The sequence below is a fragment of the Calypte anna genome, chromosome Z (assembly GCF_003957555.1).
Source record: "Calypte anna isolate BGI_N300 chromosome Z, bCalAnn1_v1.p, whole genome shotgun sequence".
Taxonomy (NCBI): domain Eukaryota; kingdom Metazoa; phylum Chordata; class Aves; order Apodiformes; family Trochilidae; genus Calypte; species Calypte anna.
The window spans coordinates 73,781,896-73,800,511 of NC_044274.1; the positions used below are offsets into that span (position 1 = coordinate 73,781,896).

Consider the following 18,616-nt stretch of genomic DNA (forward strand, 5'->3'; position numbering starts at 1 on the left):
CGGGGTCCAGAGGGAGGGGGGGGCTGGGGGGCCAGCCGAGCTGCGCATCCCTCAGGCCCCGCCCCCTTTGGGGCCACGCCTCCTTTATACCCCGCCCCCTTAGGCCCCGCCCCTCTCACGCTCAGGGCTCCTCGCTCCGCCCATCCCCCTCCCGTGGGCGTGGCCAGGCGCCAAGCAGGGCGGTGACGTCACGAGGGGCGGTTCCGGAAGCACGCGCAGCAGCACTTCCGGCTCGTCGTGTGGCGGCGCGGCCGGCAGTGAGTTCGGGCAGTGAGTACCGGGGGTACCGGCGGGACCGGCACCCGCGCACCCCCAGCCCCGGCACCGCCCCCGGAGGGACCCTCCCTGGCCCCCGCCAGCCCAGCACTCCCCGACCCGACCCGGGGCCGCTCTGCCCGCCCGCACCCCGCTCTGCCCCCCCTGCGGCCTGTCCCGCACCCCCGGCCCGGCCCCCGGCCCCGCTCCCTCGAGGGGCTCCGCCGGCTGTCTGCCCTCTGGAGCCTCCGTGCCATCAAAGAGACGTGCGAGCCGCTGGGCAGGTGTCCGTGTTTGTCTCCGCCGCAGCCTGTCCCGGGACCAGCCCCGGCCCGGAGCGCTGCTGTGCGGGGCCCGGGGAGGTGCTGGGGAGGGGTCGGTGCCTTTAGGGGCTCCTGTGGAGCCCACCGCGCCCCTTCCCTACTCCGGGCACTCCGGGGCTGTGGTCCCCTCGGCCCGGCACAGCCCTGTGCAGGAACCGGGCCCGAGTCAGTCCGGAAACTTGAGGAGCTGCAGTTAAAAACGGTTCCAAGGGGAAAAAGAAAAATCCCAGAAAACGTGTGAAGTGAACTTTGAATTGTTTTGCTATTTTCCAGGGTTTGGGTGTGGAAGATAGATTCCTGTCATCTGCTGCAGGTATAGCTTGTCACTAGTAAAACATCATTTAACCCCCTGTCCACATCTTCTCGTTACACTTACTCACACCACGTGTCAGGGAAGTGCAGCGAGGAGACATTTTCTTAAGCACCCCACAAGTCAGCCTCAGTTTGTGTTACCCCTGTAACAAAGGAGAGGCAGAGTTTTATCCAGAGGCACCCAGGAGCAGAGGTCCCATCGGGGCAGCTCAGGGGTTCTGCCCCTGGCTGGGAGCAGGGTGTGGTGCAGGGGGTCTCAGTGCCAGGCAGGGGTGTGGCTGCCCTGCTGGTGGCCTCATGGCGAGTTAAAATGTGTCCCCTGGACGCTGCTCTGCTGGGGGAGGAGCACCCGCAGGTGCTGGGAGTGCAGCTGGGGGTGCCCATGTGCCCAGGTATGGTCTGTGTCACCTCTGGTGCAGAAATGAGGGGCAGGGGCAGGAGAACAGCTGTCTCCTGACATCAGACTAGCAGTAACCATGTGTTGTGGGGTTTTGTGTTGTTTTTAAATAACCAGATTTGACACCTTCCTGCTGCAGCCAGGACAGCAGAGCTGTGATTTGCATTCTGTTGCTGTGCCTCATGATAATTAATACTTCTGATGACTTTTCTCACCCAGACGAGGTGTGTTGTGGGTGCAAGAGCAGCTTCAGCAGCAGAAATCAAAGATTTCAGTCGCTTGCCCTGAAGCACTTGAGTTTTTTGTGGAGTTTCATGTTGTCTGTGGCTGTGCAGCAGGTGTCAGTTTGTGTCCCCAGTGTGACTGAGCACAAGAGGGAGGAAAGAGGGCTGGGGTGCCCAGAGCTGTGGGGTCACTGCCCTCACTGGGGGATGTGGGGCTTTGTGGTGCTGTGTCAGGCAGCCCCTGTGAGTGATCTGGGGGATCCTCCTCGTGCCACTGCTGGGAAGCTCAGGTAGCTGTGGTTTTTGTTGACTCTGTGTTTCCACCAGCAGCCCTTTCCCTGGGCTGCTCTCAGGTGTGCCCAGCAGAGAGGCAGTGCCCTGCTCTGGGGTCAGGGGGGTGGGATTCCTCCTGCTGAGAGGTGCAGATCTGTGGTTTGGGGTTTTTAGGAGAAGGGCAGCCAGCTCCAAGGTGTGGGGTGTCTGTGCTGTGCTCCCTGCAGCCTGTGTTACCTGTCCAACCTGATGGGCTGGGCTGGGGTGCTCCTTTTGAAGTGGGGGGTGTCCTGGGGGTGTCACTGTCACTGTCAGAGGGCAGCAAGCAGGAGGGTGGCCCATGGGCCAGACCTTCTCCTGGAGAGAGCAGGTCTGAAGTGCTGGAGGGCAGCAGTCAGATCCAGCTCTGGGTGTCAGACCTGGGGAAATGGAGAACAACAGAGCTCTGCCAGGCTCCTCTGCCCCTTCTGGGCTGCAGGGCTGGGGTCTGCTTGTCCCTCACCCTGCTGGGGAGGGGGGCAGAGGTGCTGGCTGAGCCCTGGGTGCTGAGCAGAGGTGCTGATGTGGGATGTCTCCTGTTTCCAGGGGCCTGGCACACACTGAGGGAGAGGAGGGGCCCTTCCACATTCCAGCCCTGCTTGAACCCCAGAGGAGGAGGAAGAGGAGGAGGAGGAGCTGTTGTCTGACCTGAGCTGTGCAGGACATTGGAGGTGAGTGCAGTGCTGCAGGCTCAGAGCTGTCTGAGAGGGGGACAGGACCCAAAGCTGAGAGGAATGTTGAAGTTTTGGTGCTTCCCTGGGTCTGTCAGGTGCTTCTCTGTTTTAGTTCTTTACTGCCAACCACCACTCCTGCCAGCAGCCTGTTATTTTTTCCTCCTGTGTCATCCAAACCTCAGTACTGGTATACAGGAGATCTTTGTGTCTGTTATCACCAAGTTCTGAACTTACTCGTTCATATTTTATTTGGCATAATGTGTATTATTTTTACCCAAAACCCAGAGGAGAGAGGCAGAATCTAGCAGATCCAGACCAGGCCCATGGGTTGTCAGTAAGCATTATATTTTCCTGCCTGTGCACCATGTTTTGTGTGGCTCTGCCTCGTTTCTTTCTGTGGGAAAGGTGTTTGATTTCTGGTGCAACAGGAACACAAGTGAGGTCAGATCCCTGGTGCTCAGGGCAGGCACTGTGCCTTGAAGGGCCATTGTTGCACAAATTGCTCATGCTCAAAGCTCCAGAATCTAGATTTTTGTACTTGTGTGTCAGTATCTGAACTTAAGCAACACCAGGCCTCCCATTCCACAGCTGAAAACACAAATTCCATCTGGGAGTTTACAGGTCTGAAAAAGTTTGTTGGCTTCCCCAGGAGTGTCTGTAATGCAGAGGTAGAGGAGCACTTCTCAGAGGAAGTATTCCATTTCCTCCTCCCCCCCATAAATGAAATCATACATCCCCTGAGTTACCCAGAGGAACCTCAGGATGTGTTTGGGAGTGGGCAGGGAGCTCTGTAGAGTCACTGGGGTGTTGGGATCAAGGGCCAGCTGAGGTTGGAAGGAGCCTCTGGCAGTCCAGCCCCTTGACCCCAAGCAGGGTGACCTGGAGCACTTTGCTCAGGGCCATGTCCCTCTGGGGTTTGAATGCTGTCAAGGATGGAAGAGGTTCCACAGCATTTCTGGGCAATAGAGTAAAAAAAGGTGTGGTTTTTTTTTATTTTTTTGTCTGCTGCATCCTGTCGTGTTCCTAGAAACATTCCTAAGAGCTCTGCCTTGTTTCCTTGCCCCCCTCAGGTAACTGTGTTCCTTGGTAAGATCCCCTGAGCCTCCTCCAGGCTGAGCAGTCCCCAGTGGGCTCCCTTCATCATGTTGTGGCCCTTTGCTGCACCATCCCAGCCTGTCCACCCTCTCTGGCACTGGGGAAGGCTCCCAGCTCACAGCACTCCAGGTGTGCTCTTAGAGTCACAAAGCCATCACTGTTGGGAAGAACCTTCAAGATCATCAAGTCCAACCATCAATCCACCACCCCCATAACCACTCAATCACCTCCCCAAGCACCACATCTACCCATTTTTTGAACACCCCCGGGGTTGGTGACTCCACCTTCTCCTGGACAACCTGTTCCAGTGCTTCACCACTCTTTGGGTGCAGCAATTTTTCCCAGTATCTAATCTGAACCTCTTGTAAGTGCTGGCTTGAGCAGAAGGGTGACCTGCCTCACCCTGCTGGCTGTGTTCTTCAGGAGCCCAGAATGCTTTTTTTCCCAAAAGTGAATTTCTCCCACCCCCAGGTCCCTTCTTGCAACCCCCCTGTCCAGCTGTGGTCCCCCAGCTTGTGCCACCTCAGCATTTGGCATTTACCCTTGGTGACTGCCATGGGATCCTCTCTGCCCCCCTCTCCAGCCCTCTCAGGTTGCTCTGAGTGGCAGCACAACCTTCTGCCACTCCAGCCACTCCTCCCAACCCTGCATCAGCTCTTACTGCCTGTTGGTTTGAAAAGCAGTGTTGCTGAGCACAGGAGGAGGGAAATGGGTCTTCAGATCCACCAGAAAGGTGATTCAGGGTTGTAGAGAACAACTGCTGAGCTGGAGGCAGCATGAAGATCTCACAGCAAAGGTTGTGCTGGGCAGACACTGCCCAACCCTTCTTCAGGTGTCAGAGCATGGTAGTTGCATTTTCATGGCATTGCAGCTCAGTTCCTGAGTCCAGACAGGACAGTTTTGTACAAAGGTTTGTGCAAAGGCTGCAGATTTTCCACTGTCTCCCTCTGGGTTCTTTTTTTTTTTTAACACTGCCTTCAGACCTGAGCAGAGTGTGTCTGGGTGCTGCTGTGTCACAGCACTCCTCCTCATGGGGCTGACTTCTGAAGTGCCATTTCAGGTGGTTCTGCAGCCCAGGTGTTGATGGGCTCCAAGTTCCTTCAGTCAGATGTTCCTCCCCTGCTCTCTCAGGGGTGTGTGTTAGGTGTTGCTTTGTGAAACAAGCTGCAGAGTACCCAGACTCAGTGCCAGGCACCAGAACCATCAGAACTTGGGTTCAGGCACTGCTTTGGCTCCTGATCCATGCAGGTGCCCTGGTTTTGAACCCAAGGGGGAGAGGAGCTGTGGCAGCTGAGGCCACATTAAGTTCAGGTTTCAGAAGCCAAGGCAGTTGGGGTTAGAGCAGCAGTCCAGATGACAGCAGATGCACCCCTCAGCAGCTGTTGGTGTTGTGGATATCAGCACTGATTGTTGTAGCTGTAAAGTCTGTTTTGTCCTCTGTACTCAGAGCTCTAGGGGTAACCCTAGCACTTTCAGAAAGACCAAAGGTGTCATCTCCAGGGTGGCTGTGGACATGCCCCATGGCCATGCTGGTACAGCCTCTGTTTTCCTGTAGGTACAAGCTGTTGCACCTCCCAGGATGTTTGTTGGAGATGAGGACAAGGAGGATATGGAAGCCTATGAGGATGAACTTTATCATGAGGAGTCATCCAGCGAGCAGAGTGTTGATAGTGAGGTGGAATTCCATCTCTACAGCCAGGTCCACTATTCCCAAAATCTGGGGGAAATCAGCACCCTGGAAGTGGATGAAGAAGCTGATGCTGCAGGAGCCACATGTCACAGCTCAGCTCCAGCTGAGCAGCAGTCCAGAGACAAGGAGATCTCTGGATTCAGGGCTCAGCGTTCAGATGACCCTGAGGTTATTGTTTTGTCTGACAGCCCTGATGAAGACAGTGTGTACAAAAGCAAAGCAAAGAAGCCAAGCAGCTCTTCAGCTCAGTGTCTCATAGGTGCCCCTCCAGGGTCCTCCACACCAAACCATGCTGCAGCTGAGGGGGGCACTACCCTGGATCCTGGTGGATCCAGACCAAGGAAAAGTCCTGGTGGGAAGCTTCAGCCAGCTCATTCTGCCAGAGGTTTCAGCATCCAGGATGTGCTGGTGATTGATGACAGCTCAGAGGAGGAGAGCTTGATGTCTGAAGGTGATGATGTGGAGAGCTGGATGCTGCTGGGTGCTGGTGTGGATGACAGAGATGAAGATATAATGTTGAACCTGGAAGGCTGTGCAACTCCTGAGGCCACTGAAGGTTAGTGCTGTCCTTAATCACTCATTTACTCTTCTGTATGTGGGAGGATTCCTCTGCAGTGATACTGATGTCAGTGTTTGCAAAGAGAGACAAACAGGGAGCACACTGGAGTGTGTAAGGATGGGTGCAAAACCATGATGAAGGAAAGAGCCATTTATTTGTGCCATGCCACTCCCAGCATTCCAGTTGTTTCTTGTGTGGAAAGCTAGTATTGCTGATAGGAGTTCGGAATATCAGAGTGATAGATGTTGTGAACTTTCCCTCTTCCCTGGGTGTTTTGCAGTCATAAAGGCATATTAGAAGTTGCTGGGCAGGAGGACAGGTGAAATAAAGAATGAACATGAGGTTTTCTTGCTGCATACAAAGTAGGCAGGGGAAAAAAAGAAAAAAAGAGGACTAAAGACAAAATTAGGAGCTGCATGGCAATAAAGTGTGCTGTGAAGTGCTGCAGGTAGGAAGGTCAGAGGTGTCCATAGCCCCAGGGGCAATGTCACTCCTCTGTTCCTGTGATGGAATTCCCACCCCCTGCCTGACCTGGGTGCTCCCAAGGCTTTGCTGTGTGCCAGGCTGGAGGAGGCACAGCTGTGGAAAGGGATGGGCTGCAGAGACCTGAGCCTTCCCCTTCCCCTTCCCAAGGCAGGTGCTGTCACCGCTCCTGCAGGGGTCTGGCAGTTCAGGCTGATGGTCTAAAGTTTGTTGTCAGTTGTTGTATAGATTCTGCACTGAATAAATCAGTGATTCCCCACCACTGAGACTAACATCTGCCATTTTGGGGTTTTGCACAATACTCCTCCACCTGCTGGTGCAGGAGGTCACTGTGATGGTCAGTGTGACTGATGTCAGCTGTGATCACCACACTCCCTAATACTCTAAACCCTACCCCCAGCAGCTGGAAGCTCTCCTGGATGATCCACTCTTTCTGCCTTGCCCACCCATTTCCAAAGCACAGAGATCATTTCCAGAGAGCATCTCCTGAGGGAAAGCAGTTCCCAAGGAGAGGCTGTTGGGTGGGAGGATGTGCAGGTCTGCTGCAGGAACATCTCTGCAGGACACCTGAACTCCCTCTGAGGCCATGGCTGAACACTGCACCCAGTGCTGTGCTCCACAGCTCACCAGAGACAAGGAGCTGCTGGAGAGAGTCTAGAGCAGGGCAACAGACATGGCTTGGGACTGGAGCATCTGTCTGATGAGGAGAGGCTGAGAGAGCTGGGGCTCCTTAGCCTGGAGAGAAGTCTGAGGGAGAGCTTATTGATGTCTGCAAGTGTCTAGAGGCTGTGCAAGCAGTGCTGCTCTCACCTGCTGCTGCCTGGCTGTCAGAGAGGGGAAAGCTGAGAAACTCTCTGCTTTCTTTTCTTGTCCATAGATGTTCAATGACTTCTTGTGTAGGGCTGTTCCTGTGTATGTTCCCAAGTGTCTGTCCATAGTCCATGGCTAGATAGACCATGCTGTGCACTCCATCTCAAGTTAGAGGCCAGTGTGCTTGCCCAAGCCTCAGGGATGTACAAATGCTTCTGCTGCCAGGGCATTCAGCTGACACCCCAGACACCCACGTTGTAATTGGAATTTATATAGTATTTTCTCCCTGCCAATATTTAAAAATGCAGTTCCCATAGCCTAAAGTTGCTAAATTTAATTAACACCTTTCTTTTTGTATTTTCATACCCTGTCTCTTTCTTTGAAACCAGAGCTAATTACTTTGTCTTTTCCTTAAATTCCTCTTCCTGCTGGGAAGCAGAGTGGTGGCTGCTGTAGCAGCAATGCAGTTTGTGCACAGAGCAGGTAATACATTTTCTGGGTAGTGTCTGTTTTCCTCATAACTGCTGGGCAGGCAGATGACCTGGAGTGAGGTTTGTTTTGTTCAGTTTACTCTTGGATCTCTCCAAGATTTACAAATATAAATTGCTGGTGGTAGCATTCAAGATTACCCAGAAAAAAAGAAAAAAGTTAAAGCAGTGCTCGAGGCTGTAAGCATGTTTCCAAATCAGATACACACATTTTGGGGAACATTCTGTAATTAATTTACCAGGGTGGTTATGGTTCCTGGGTATTAAAAGCAAATGAAATTCATGTCTTCACTCTGTGCCACTGCTGACCGAGGGAGGCTTTCAAAAATTAGCGTGGGAGGTTAATATCAGGAGACAATTCTGATACCTTAACATATGTTTTTGTAGCAAATGTAGCAATATGTTTACTCATACATATACTTGGAGATGTTGATAATAAGGAAGCCACAATAAAGCAGCTGAGGGGAGTGGAATTTTCCTGTGCAACATGAACTAGGAGCACCCTGTGCTGGGTTAGGAACTGGCTGGAGGGCCGGGCCCAGAGAGTGGTGCTGAACGGGGCTGATCCAGTTGGCAGCTGGTCACTAGTGGTGTCCCCCAAGGATCAGTGTTGGGCCTGGTTCTGTTCAATATCTTCATTGATGATTTAGATGAGGGGATTGAGTCCATCATCAGCAAATTCACAGATGACACCAAGCTGGGGGGGAGTGTGGATCAGCTGGAAGGCAGGAGGGCTCTGCAGAGGGACCTGGACAGACTGGAGAGTTGGGATGATCCCAAGGGGATGAGGTTCAACATTCCAAGTGCCGGGTCCTGCACTTTGGCCACAACAACCCCATGGGGAGCTCCAGGCTGGGCACAGAGTGGCAGAAAGGGACCTGGGAGTCTGGATTGCCAGGAAGCTGAAGAGGAGCCAGCAGTGTGCCCAGGTGGCCAAGAAGGCCAATGGCATCCTGGGCTGGCTCAGGAACAGCGTGGCCAGCAGGTCCAGGGAAGGGATTCTGCCCCTGTGCTCAGCCCTGGGGAGGGCACAGCTTGAGTCCTGTGTCCAGTTCTGGGCCCCTCAGTTCAGGAAGGAGATTGAGGTGCTGGAGCAGGTCCAAAGGAGGGCAACCAGGCTGGTGAAGGGACTCGAGCACAGATCCTATGAGGAGAGGCTGAGGGAGCTGGGGGTGTTGAGGCTGGAGAAGAGGAGGCTCAGGGGAGACCTCATCACTCTCTCCAACTCCCTGAAAGGAGGTTGGAGCCAGGGGGGGGTTGGGCTCTTTTCCCAGGCAACTCTCAGCAAGACAAGAGGGCAGGGTCTCAAGTTGTGCCAGGGGAGGTTTAGGTTGGAGATGAGAAAGAATTTCTTTCTGGAGAGGGTGATCAGCCCTTGGAATGGGCTGCCCAGGGAAGTAGTGGATTCTCCGTGTCTGGAGATCTTTCCAAAGAGCCTGGATGTGGCACTGAGTGCCATGGGCTGGGAACCACGGGGGGAGTGGATCAAGGGTTGGACTTGATGATCTCTGAGGTCCCTTCCAACCCAGCCCATTCTATGATTCTATGAACTTCTCAGACTGTTCAGAACTAAATTATTTTCATTAAATGTGGTAAATGTAACGGTTTTTGAGATGCTGGAATGGAAAGCCATTCATACAAGGGGCTGGTAAGTACATCTCTTCTTCTCCTGCTCTCATCTGGGTTCTGAAAGCTGCATCAGAACCTTCCCAAAACCCCTTCTGCTGCCCTCCTGGTGTCTCCTGCTGCCCAGAGATGTGCAGGGTGTACACAGGGGCAGCTCTGGTGAGATGCAGCTTGGCTCAGCTGCTCTGCTTCTGACACGAGTGGTGATGGAGATGCAAAGGCACAGGCTTAAAATAAGCAGGTGGTGGGGGGGGTGTAATGAAAAGCCAAAACAGCATCAAAATAGTCTTAGGGAACAAAACCCATAGATCTTCCTAATGTGAAGTAACCATAATTTGCTCATGGAGCTTACACAGCACTACATTTGCAGTTCTACAGGTTGTACAGGACTCCTGTACTGAAACATAAATGTTAGCATTTCAAATCTGAAGGAAGAAATGCATTTTTTAAAATGTGTGTTGGCAGGTTAGTTTTAAACATATTCTCTGCTAAGTAATTTAAATTATCTTGAGACGTGCTCAGGTCTGTTTTCAGGGTTTCTAAAGAATGAGATCAAGTATTTAGGTGACTACACAGTATGTGAATTACTATTTAAGGGCTTGCAAAGACAGTGAGGATGGACATGGAGTGAGGTGACTGGTAAACTGCCTGTCTGTGACAATGGGACAGAGCTCCCAGGACAGTATTGTGGTGTGTCCAGTTGTTTTCACATTAAAAAGGGAACTGAAAGGTGAGCAGTTCTCTGACTACCAGAGCAGTGGCTGTGTGTGTCATTTGATGGGTCTCTTCATGTTAAGCTCCAGAGACAGAGATACTGAGGTTCCCTTGGAGTCAGAAGAAATAACTCCTCTGGGAAAGGAATTAGGTTTATATCATTATTCTGTAACTTCTCTACATCTTACTTGTCCTCCCAGCTCTTGTTTCACATCTGTATTTTTTCTAATATTCTCTATAAACAAACAAACAATGCTTTCTTGATGTCTTCAGTGCAGTCTTCTCCACACACAGCCTTCCAGCTTCAGCTGCCACCATCATGTCATTTACCCTTGGGAAATGATGAATCAAGGTTCACCTCTACCCTTCCATCCTCTGTTGACATCTCAGAAGTCACAGCAGGGCCACAGACACTTCTGCCCAGTGCTCACCTGGAGGCTTTTCCCATCTTTCTGCCCACTGCCCAAGTGAATCTGTGTTTTCTGCAGCTCTAGTGGCTCTGTGCCTCCTTGCTGGGGATTGTGTTTCTCTGGTGAGATGGTGCACAGGTCAGGAGCAGCAGTGTCTGAACTGCAGGTGTTAAGACATGCAGAAGGACAGCGCCCACGTACCCATGTGTGTCACTTGTCCCCACCTGGGCACCTCTGGGTTTCCTTGCCTGGCGTTGGGAAGCACGTGTGCTGCTTGCTGCTTTGCAGAAAGGGCCCTACCTGCTTCACGTGGCAGTCAAAGAATGAGTAACTCAGCCAGTCTAGGTCTCTGCTGTCATGTACTTGATGCAAAGAGCTTTATTACAAAATCTGCTAGATGTAGTGAATTCAGTGTAGAGTTTCCAGTCTCTGGAGGAGACTCTGCCCCTCCCACCCCTCTCCTCCACTTTGCATTCAGAGTGTACATGATAGGAACATTAATCTCCTGTAGCTGGGAGTCTTTCATCCATCCCTTCATTAAAAGCTTACTTTTCACATACTTCCTCTCCCATGTAGAGCTGCAGTCATAGTCTCTGCATTCCTTTGTTCCTCGTGGCTTTTGGAAGGACAGCTTTCAGACCTGCAGTGCTGATGTCTGTCCAGTCAGGGGTACAAACAGAGTTTGTGTTCACCCTGCTTCATCCCCTGCCCACCCAGAACCTTCCTTGGAGACCACAGGCTGGCGTGGGCTCAGCTGGGCTGTGGAGTGCAGTGCATAGGGCTGGTTTTCAACCCAAAGTTTTTATAAATCATCACCAACAAGCTCTGCTGGGTTCCCAGGCAGGGCACGGTTGCTTTCTTCTCTGCTCTTTTTTTCTTACTAACACAGTAGTGAGGCTTTTACAAGAGCATGGCTAGAGGTGCCACTGCTGGCATGAGAAGTGGCTCTGGAAAGTCACAGGTGCTGGTCACTGCTCTGTCCAAGGGAGAAGGTGTTGTCCCAACACCCTCATGGTCCTTCTCCCCAGAATCCTTTCTCCCAAGCAGCTCTGCTGCTGTTCCTGTCAGTAAGTTTGTGTGGTGGATTCACTTGAGGGAGAGCATGCCATCCAGAAGGACCTTGACAGGCTTGAGAAATGGGACAGTGCATGAGGTTCAACAAGTCCAAGTGCAAGGTCCTGTGTCTGGGTCAGAGCAGTCCCAGGCACAATTACAAACTGTGTACAGAGTGGGCTGAGAGGAGCCCTGAAGAGAAGGACTTGGGGGTGGTGATTGAGCAGAATCCCAACAGAGCCAGCAGTGCTCTCATGCAGCTCAGCAGAGCATCCTGAGATGCACCCAGAGGAGCAGGGCCAGCAGATCAAGAGAGGGGATTTTCCCCCTATGCTCTGCTCTTGTGAGACCCCACCTCAAATCCTGCATCCAGTGCTGGTGTCCTCTCCATCAGAAGGACACAGATCTGCTGGAATGAGTCCAGAGGAGGCCACAAAGATGATCCAGGGGCTGGATGGAGCAGCTCTGCTCCCAGGAGATGCTGAGGAGCTGGGACTGTTCAGCCTGGAGAAGAGAAGACTCCAGGGGGACCTTAGAGCTGCCCCCCAATCCCTGAAGGGAACCTCCAGGAAGGATGGAGAGGGACTTTGCATCAGAGTGTCAAGCAGAGGAGAAGGGGAAATGGATGGAAAGTGCAGGAGAAGAGTTCAGGCTGGATCTGAGGAAGAAGTTCTTCATCAGGAGGGGTGCTGAGACTCTGGAACAGATTGCCCAGAGAAGCTGTGGCTGCCCCCTCCCTGGAGGTGTTCAAGGCCAGGTTGGATGGGGCTGGGAGCAACCTGGGCTGGATGAGAGGTGTCCCTGGGCATGGCAGGGGGGCTGGAGGGGATGAGCTCTGAGGATCACCAGGTTGGAAGCTGTGATTCAGTGGCAGCAGTGATGCTGCCATCCTCTGAGCAGTTCCCAGGGTGTGCAGTGCCTGGAGGTGACACCAGCCCTGGGGACAGTGGCACCAAGGACACCCCCGAGCTGCTGCCTGAGCACAGAGCTGTCAGACAAAGGCAGAGCAGGGGCTGCTGGGATGTTATCAATCTGCTTATCTCATGATCTCCCAGCTGTCTGAAGACAAAAAGTAATTTTTGTGTTTCCAAACAGATTGACTTCTGGAATTTGTTACAAAACCAGCATTTTTAATCTTCTATATGAAAGTAGTTCTGAAAGGAAGCCAGCATCCAAGTGACAAATAATTTCACCTGAGGCATGGTGGTTTCTGTTCACTTTTGCTCCTTACTGTCCCATAAAGCTGCCCTGTACTAAAAGAAACAGTGAAAGTAAAATGAATTTCAAGCTAACATTTCCAAAGCAGTTTTTACAGCTTTCTGCTTTGTCATCCACTTCCAGCTCATTTTCCTTTTCTAGCACTCTTGCTACACACAGATTTTTATCTTAGTAATCAACTCCCTCATTTAATCAAAGAAAATATAATAAAAATATATCTGTAAAGTAATTTTTTCAAAAAATTAAGGATTTGAATACTTACTGAATGAAACCAAGAAAAAATGTATGCCTAAAATGATAAAAGGTAATGTGAGAGCATTTTATTTCTGCCTCTTCCCTAAAAAATACTCCAGGAAGGAGTTTTCTGTTCAGCTGCAGTAACTGCAGCTTCTGGAATCAAAGTAGAGATAGCAGTGTCTGGTAAATTTAGCTTATTCTTTTATCTCTGTCAGCCATGCTTAGAAAGGAAATATGCTTTGTTAACCATCACTGTTTTAAATGGCTTCTTCTAAATGTATGTCATAATTTTCTTTTAACTCTGTATGTTACCACAGAAACTGTTCAAAAATCTGACAGCATCTGTATTTCTTTTTCCTTGCTGGGCTGTTATTCAGATCCCTCACGGTACTTTTAATCAGTAATAAGGTGTAAACTTATTTTAAAATGATCAAAAAGTATACAGTAAATTGATCTTTTATTCTTTAATTTCTTTTTCCCTGTTACCTAGTTTCAAACACAGCCTTTTCAAGATACAGTATGGTTTTGTTCCATATACTTACAGCACCAACTTACTTTTTTCTGTAGAAACTACAATAAATTTTTCAATTTTATACGCTACAGGAGAACCATTTAAAGAGGCACACTACTCTGTGCTTTTTGGATGCCTAGGCTGTGCAGTTCCTGGATTAAATCTCAGCAAAAGTTGCTTTCAGAAGTAAAAAGCTTTCTTGGTGAAAATCAGTTCAGTAATTACAATATTATTAATACCTAATAGCATGTGCAAGGTCGACCTATGTACAAATTGCAGTGTGGAAAAAAAAAAAAGAAGAAAAGGAAAAAGGAACCCCCGAAAAATCACGGGTTTTGCCTTGTCAGTGTGCAGTGCCTCGCAGCATGTGTCTGCAGGCGATCTCTGTTCTCTGCTGCCCTCTCCTTGAGGCCAGGGGGTGGTGGGCACAGCGGTGGTGGCTCCAGGTTCCATCTCATGCTGGTGACAGTGGCCTCTGACATCAGTGGTGATGCCAGCTCCTGCTGGTGGCTGCTGGTGTCCCCTCTCAGGAGGTCCCAGTGCCCCCGGAGCATGGCTTGTCCCCCCGGGGCATCTGGGGGGTGCTGGAGGTGTCCTGGTGTGCCATGAGCAACTCTGCTGTGTCCATGGGGATGGTGCCTGTGCTGTAGGGACCTGTGCTCAAACCTCAGGGCTGGAGCAGCTTCCCAGTGGCTCCTCTTCCCCTGACCACCCCCTCCCTCCAAAAAAAAAAGAGAAGAGGTTTTTCCTGGTGTGTGGGGTTCTTCTGGGCTGTGTCTGGTGGAACACTCACAGCCCTGGATGTATCAGGAGTGCTTCGTGCATGAGCTGCTGGAGCAGAATGCACCCGGAGCTCTGGGAATCCATCCACCCAAAGCTTCTGAGATGCAGCACATGCATATGGATGTTTTGATTAAAGAAAAAAAAAAAAAGCTTAATCTTCTTTACCGTGTAATGTGGATACACTTGAATCTCTTGATTATTTAAGGAAAAAAAATTAATAAAACTAATAAAGTTCCTTTGCAAATCTGAAGAGATCTGGACTAAGTGCACATGCAACCTGAGCGGGGCCTTTATCTGTATGGATTCCTCTGCTATTGTGGACCTGAGCTCTAATTTAAATTTCCCAAGGCTTTGGACTGCTGACTAGGTTTTCTGCAAGAGTGCCCATGCTTACATGGTCATATATTCTGGGTGACTTTTTCCCTTTTTTTATCTTTTTTTTTTTTTCCTTTTTTTTTGCTGTTCTGTTGATTGTTATAAGGGGATTTTTTTCCCTCACTTCTGTCATTGAATTTGATCTCTTTCCTTGTCCTGTTTCCCTGGGTGTCTTACCAGGTGGGGAAAAACTCTCATATATGGCAGTTGAATTTCTGGAAGATTAATGGGAAACTGATTTTAATCCTTCTAAAAGAGAAGTGTGGGATTTAAAGTAATTAGAATTGCAGCAGTAACTACTGAAGACAAAGGAATAGGGCTGTAAATAGGAAAAAGTAAAGTTTGAGCTGGGCTACAAAGGCACCAAAGTCCATGCAGATGTGTGTGGAATGAGCATAGGAAAAACTGAGTTTATATTAATGAATTTTAAAACAGAATAAAAGCTAGAGAAGGATAGAGGGATTGGTACTGAGAAGGAAGCCTGCACTGGTCCCAATCGCAGTGACCACATTGTCACAGCTGGCACTTGGTGGAGGAAGTTGATCCTTGGATTTGATAGTACCTGTGGACATGCAGGTGATCACAGTATCTGTAACACAAGCTGATGAGCCTCGGGGTGATTTCAGTGGTTTTCTATATACTCTGCTAATTTGTTATTCCAGTATTCTTACTGCAGGTACTTGCATGTCTTTCCTGTCCTGAGTTCCAGGCACTGATCTCCCTCCAAGCAGATTTTTTCCAGGTGTCAGCACAGCCCTGTCCCTGCTCCCTGCCTGGGGCACAGCACAGGCTCTGCTGCACCCCTGCACATCACAGGGACTCCTCTCCCTCTCCCTCCTGCCCCTCTCCCTCTCCCTCTCCCTCTCCCTCTTCCTTTCTCCTCCTCGCTCTTCCTCTCTCTGACAAATCCTGGACCAGGGCCCTGTCTGCTGGCAGAAGATGCCTGGCATGACAGATACCCCTCGTGGTGTCGAAGTTTAGGCTGAGCTGTGTCTTTTTTACCAGGAAAATGTTTAGTGTCAGGAACCCATGTGCCCACCTTGCCAGGCTCACCCTTCTGCGTCACTGTGGCTGGCGGCTTATCCTTTGCCTTTTCTCCAGTGTCCCTGTGGATGTCCCTGCATCACCTGTAACAGTGCCAAGCATCCTGAGTATGTCTTGGGAGATGGGGACACCCTTAGAACTGAGACAGTAAGAGAACAAAAGCTCTGTCTGTGCATCCTGTGGTGGGACACGGTGTGTTGGCTGACCTGAGCAGCAAAGCCATTGCCCACGTTCTGCAGAGAAATACAGCCAGGGGGAGATCTAGCTGCAGGATGTGATTGATCACCATTCTGGTGTCCCTGGGTTGATCCCTGGTGCCTGTTCTTTGCTCCTGTTCCCCACCTCAAGTGCAGGTGGTGAGGAGGATGCTGCTGCAGGTCCCGTGGAGGTGTGGGGGGTGTTGGTGACACTCCCAGCACAGGGTGGGGGTCTCTGTCACCAGTGCCCTGCTCTGCTTCTCTTTCCCCCAGCCCCATGGCCCTGGACAGGCCCTGGGCAGGATCATCCTTCCTCCAGCAACTCCTTTAAACCCCAACAACCCGAGAGTCAGGGGGAGGGAGGGGGGGAAAGGAGGAGGGGGGGAGAGGCTGCCAGATGCTTTTTTCGGTCTCTTTTTGAAACTCTGTGTGTGGTGAGACACCAAGAGTTGTGGTTTTTTTCCTCTGCCCTTTTGAATCGGAGGGCAGCGAGACGCTGGGTGTTCCCAGGCTCTGTGGTGACAGCGGTGGCCTTGGCCTTGCCCTGCCTCCCTCCCAAGGTAAGCACCCAGCCCACGCTGCCTCTTCTGCCTGTACGGTTTGCTCTGCAGGGGTCTGGGGGTGCCTCCCGGGGGGCTCCGGCTCACAGGCAGCTCCCGGGCCGTGTGTGAAGATGTGTACACGTGCGTGTCACACACCTGTACACGCGTGTCACACACCTGAGTGTCTGTGTGCCCCGTGGCTGTGAAGCTGCAGCTTCCCCGCGGCGTTGGTGCGGGACGGCTGGCAAGCAGCTGGACAAAGGGAAGGTAACGTGAAGGAAAAACAACAACAAAAAGTTGCCAACTTGGAGGAGAGTTTTCTGCAGCCTTCCCAAACACCTCCCCGAAGGGGGGCAGCGGCGTTCCCAGGATTTGTTCCTGGCAGAGGATGGGCTTCAGGGCACAGCAGCCCAGCACAGAACCTCCCGAGGTTCTGGTGCCCTGGACTCCACTGCTTGATGCTTCCAGAACTGCACCCAGTGGGCCTGGCACGGCAGAGATCTTTCTCAGCAGATTTTTTCAATTATTAACCATTTTGTTCTGGGGAAAAAAAAAAAAAAAAAAGGGGGGGGTGTCCGAGTTAGGAAATGAGCATCAGCAATCAGAGCAGGAGGGACAGTTCAGCTGGCATTTGCAGTTTGTGTCTGTGTCTATGTGTGCATATATATATATTTATATACAGATACAGATATATGTGTGACTTGTGCACCTCCCCATGAGCTGCCCTGGGGTGGGTGGGCTGTGAGGTGATGGTGAAGGCAGTTTATTCCCTGTGTATTTCTGAGATATGCCCGTGCTGACCTTTGTTTATAATGTAGCCATTTACCTTGTGCACTTTTTTATTTAGTTTAGGTTTTGATGTATTCCTATTTAATTCCTATTTAACAAAGAAAAAAATAACAAAACAAAACTATTGGAAGCTTTCAGATTTTTACCTTGCAGAAACAATTTATTTTTAACGAAGCCTGAAAAGCAGGCATCAGTTTGTCATCTGTGGGCTTGGGTTTTTATTTGTTTGTTTATCTCTCCTGAAGCTGTAGCCTTGTGCAGCGGGATCGGCGCCGTTTTTCTCGTAGCTTCTCGGCAGCGGAGGGCTCGGGTCGTGTCGGGAATCCCGGGTCAGCCGAGTTCTGGTTCGGTCCCGTAGGAAGGTGCCTGAGCTCCCGCCGGAGCCTCCGCCCCCATCGGACCCGGAGCGGCTCCGGAGCGGGCCCGGGGGTGCCCGGAGGAGACTCAGACCCTGTGCCCGACCCGCTGCCCCTCAGTCTGGGGAGGACAGAAGCTGCAAAGTGCTTTCCCTTTAGGCAGGGCGTCTGGAACGATTCTGCGGGGCACGCAGAACGATTGGAAGAACTCATGGAAAGCTCCCAGGTAGCTGGTGCAGCAGCGAAACAGCTGCATCCAAACGGGGGGAAAACGCGGCTGTAGCTGCTCTCCAGCCCAGTTTGTCTCAGCACTGGGAAGGGAAATAAATGCAGGAGGAGAAAGGCTGTCAGCTCTCTGCTCCCCGGCTGTCTGGGTGTGAGCAGTGCCTGGGACCCGAGGCTGAGAGTGTGCTCACCCAGATGGAAGGACAGACAGACGGACAGACTGACAGACTGACTGCCTTACTGCCTTCCAGTGGGCTCCTTCATCAAGAGGGACGTGGTCCTTGTTTGCTCAGCCTGCATGTTGCTGGTGTCTAACACCTCTGGCTAATTCAAAGCCTGGTCACTTGATTTGTTTACTGTCCCATGTTCCTTGTCACAGAGAACACACCTGCAAAGTCACCTGTTCCTCCTTTTGTTTTATTTCAAAGCTTGGTTAATATTGAGTGTCTTTGTGAAGCTAAAAATCTGTAGGGCTTTGAAGGAGTGAGCAGTCTCTTTGGGGGTGGAATCCTTCCCCAAAGAAAATGCTTGTAGTCTGACTGGGTTTATAAGGGTTGTAAAAGATGCTGAAAATTTGTTTATTAAGGATAAATTCATTGACACTTTTTACTCTTGTTATTCAGGCAAATAACTGATTTTTTTCCCCTCAGTCAAACTGAGACCATTTCTCAGTACACATTCTCATGTCACCATTCCAGTTTGCACCTTACAGGGAGGAAAAATAGGCATAAATGAAAAATACACCAGAAAATCCCTGTCAGTAGCTCAGAAATGGTACAGCTGCCAGAACAACTCTTAATTCTGATGTAGCTGCCTTTTCCTGTAGCTTCTCTGAGAACATAAATAGAGGAAGGGAAGAGAACAGCTTCCCAGGGCAGTGGGCTTGCCAGGCAGGGACACCCTGCAGCCACACA

General features: G+C 51.1%; 1 protein-coding gene across 1 annotated transcript in view; it reads left to right on the forward strand.

Annotated features, from left to right (window-relative positions):
• The first annotated feature begins 203 nt into the window (after positions 1-203).
• ZCCHC7 (zinc finger CCHC-type containing 7) overlaps positions 204-18,616 on the forward strand; it is a 105,679-nt gene continuing 87,266 nt past the window's right edge. Inside the window, exons 1-4 of the mRNA XM_030468017.1 lie at positions 204-270; positions 852-891; positions 2,370-2,494; positions 5,148-5,838. Coding sequence (XP_030323877.1) covers positions 5,172-5,838 — 667 coding nt within the window. The 5' untranslated portion in view covers positions 204-270; positions 852-891; positions 2,370-2,494; positions 5,148-5,171. The remainder of the gene's footprint in view (positions 271-851; positions 892-2,369; positions 2,495-5,147; positions 5,839-18,616) is intronic.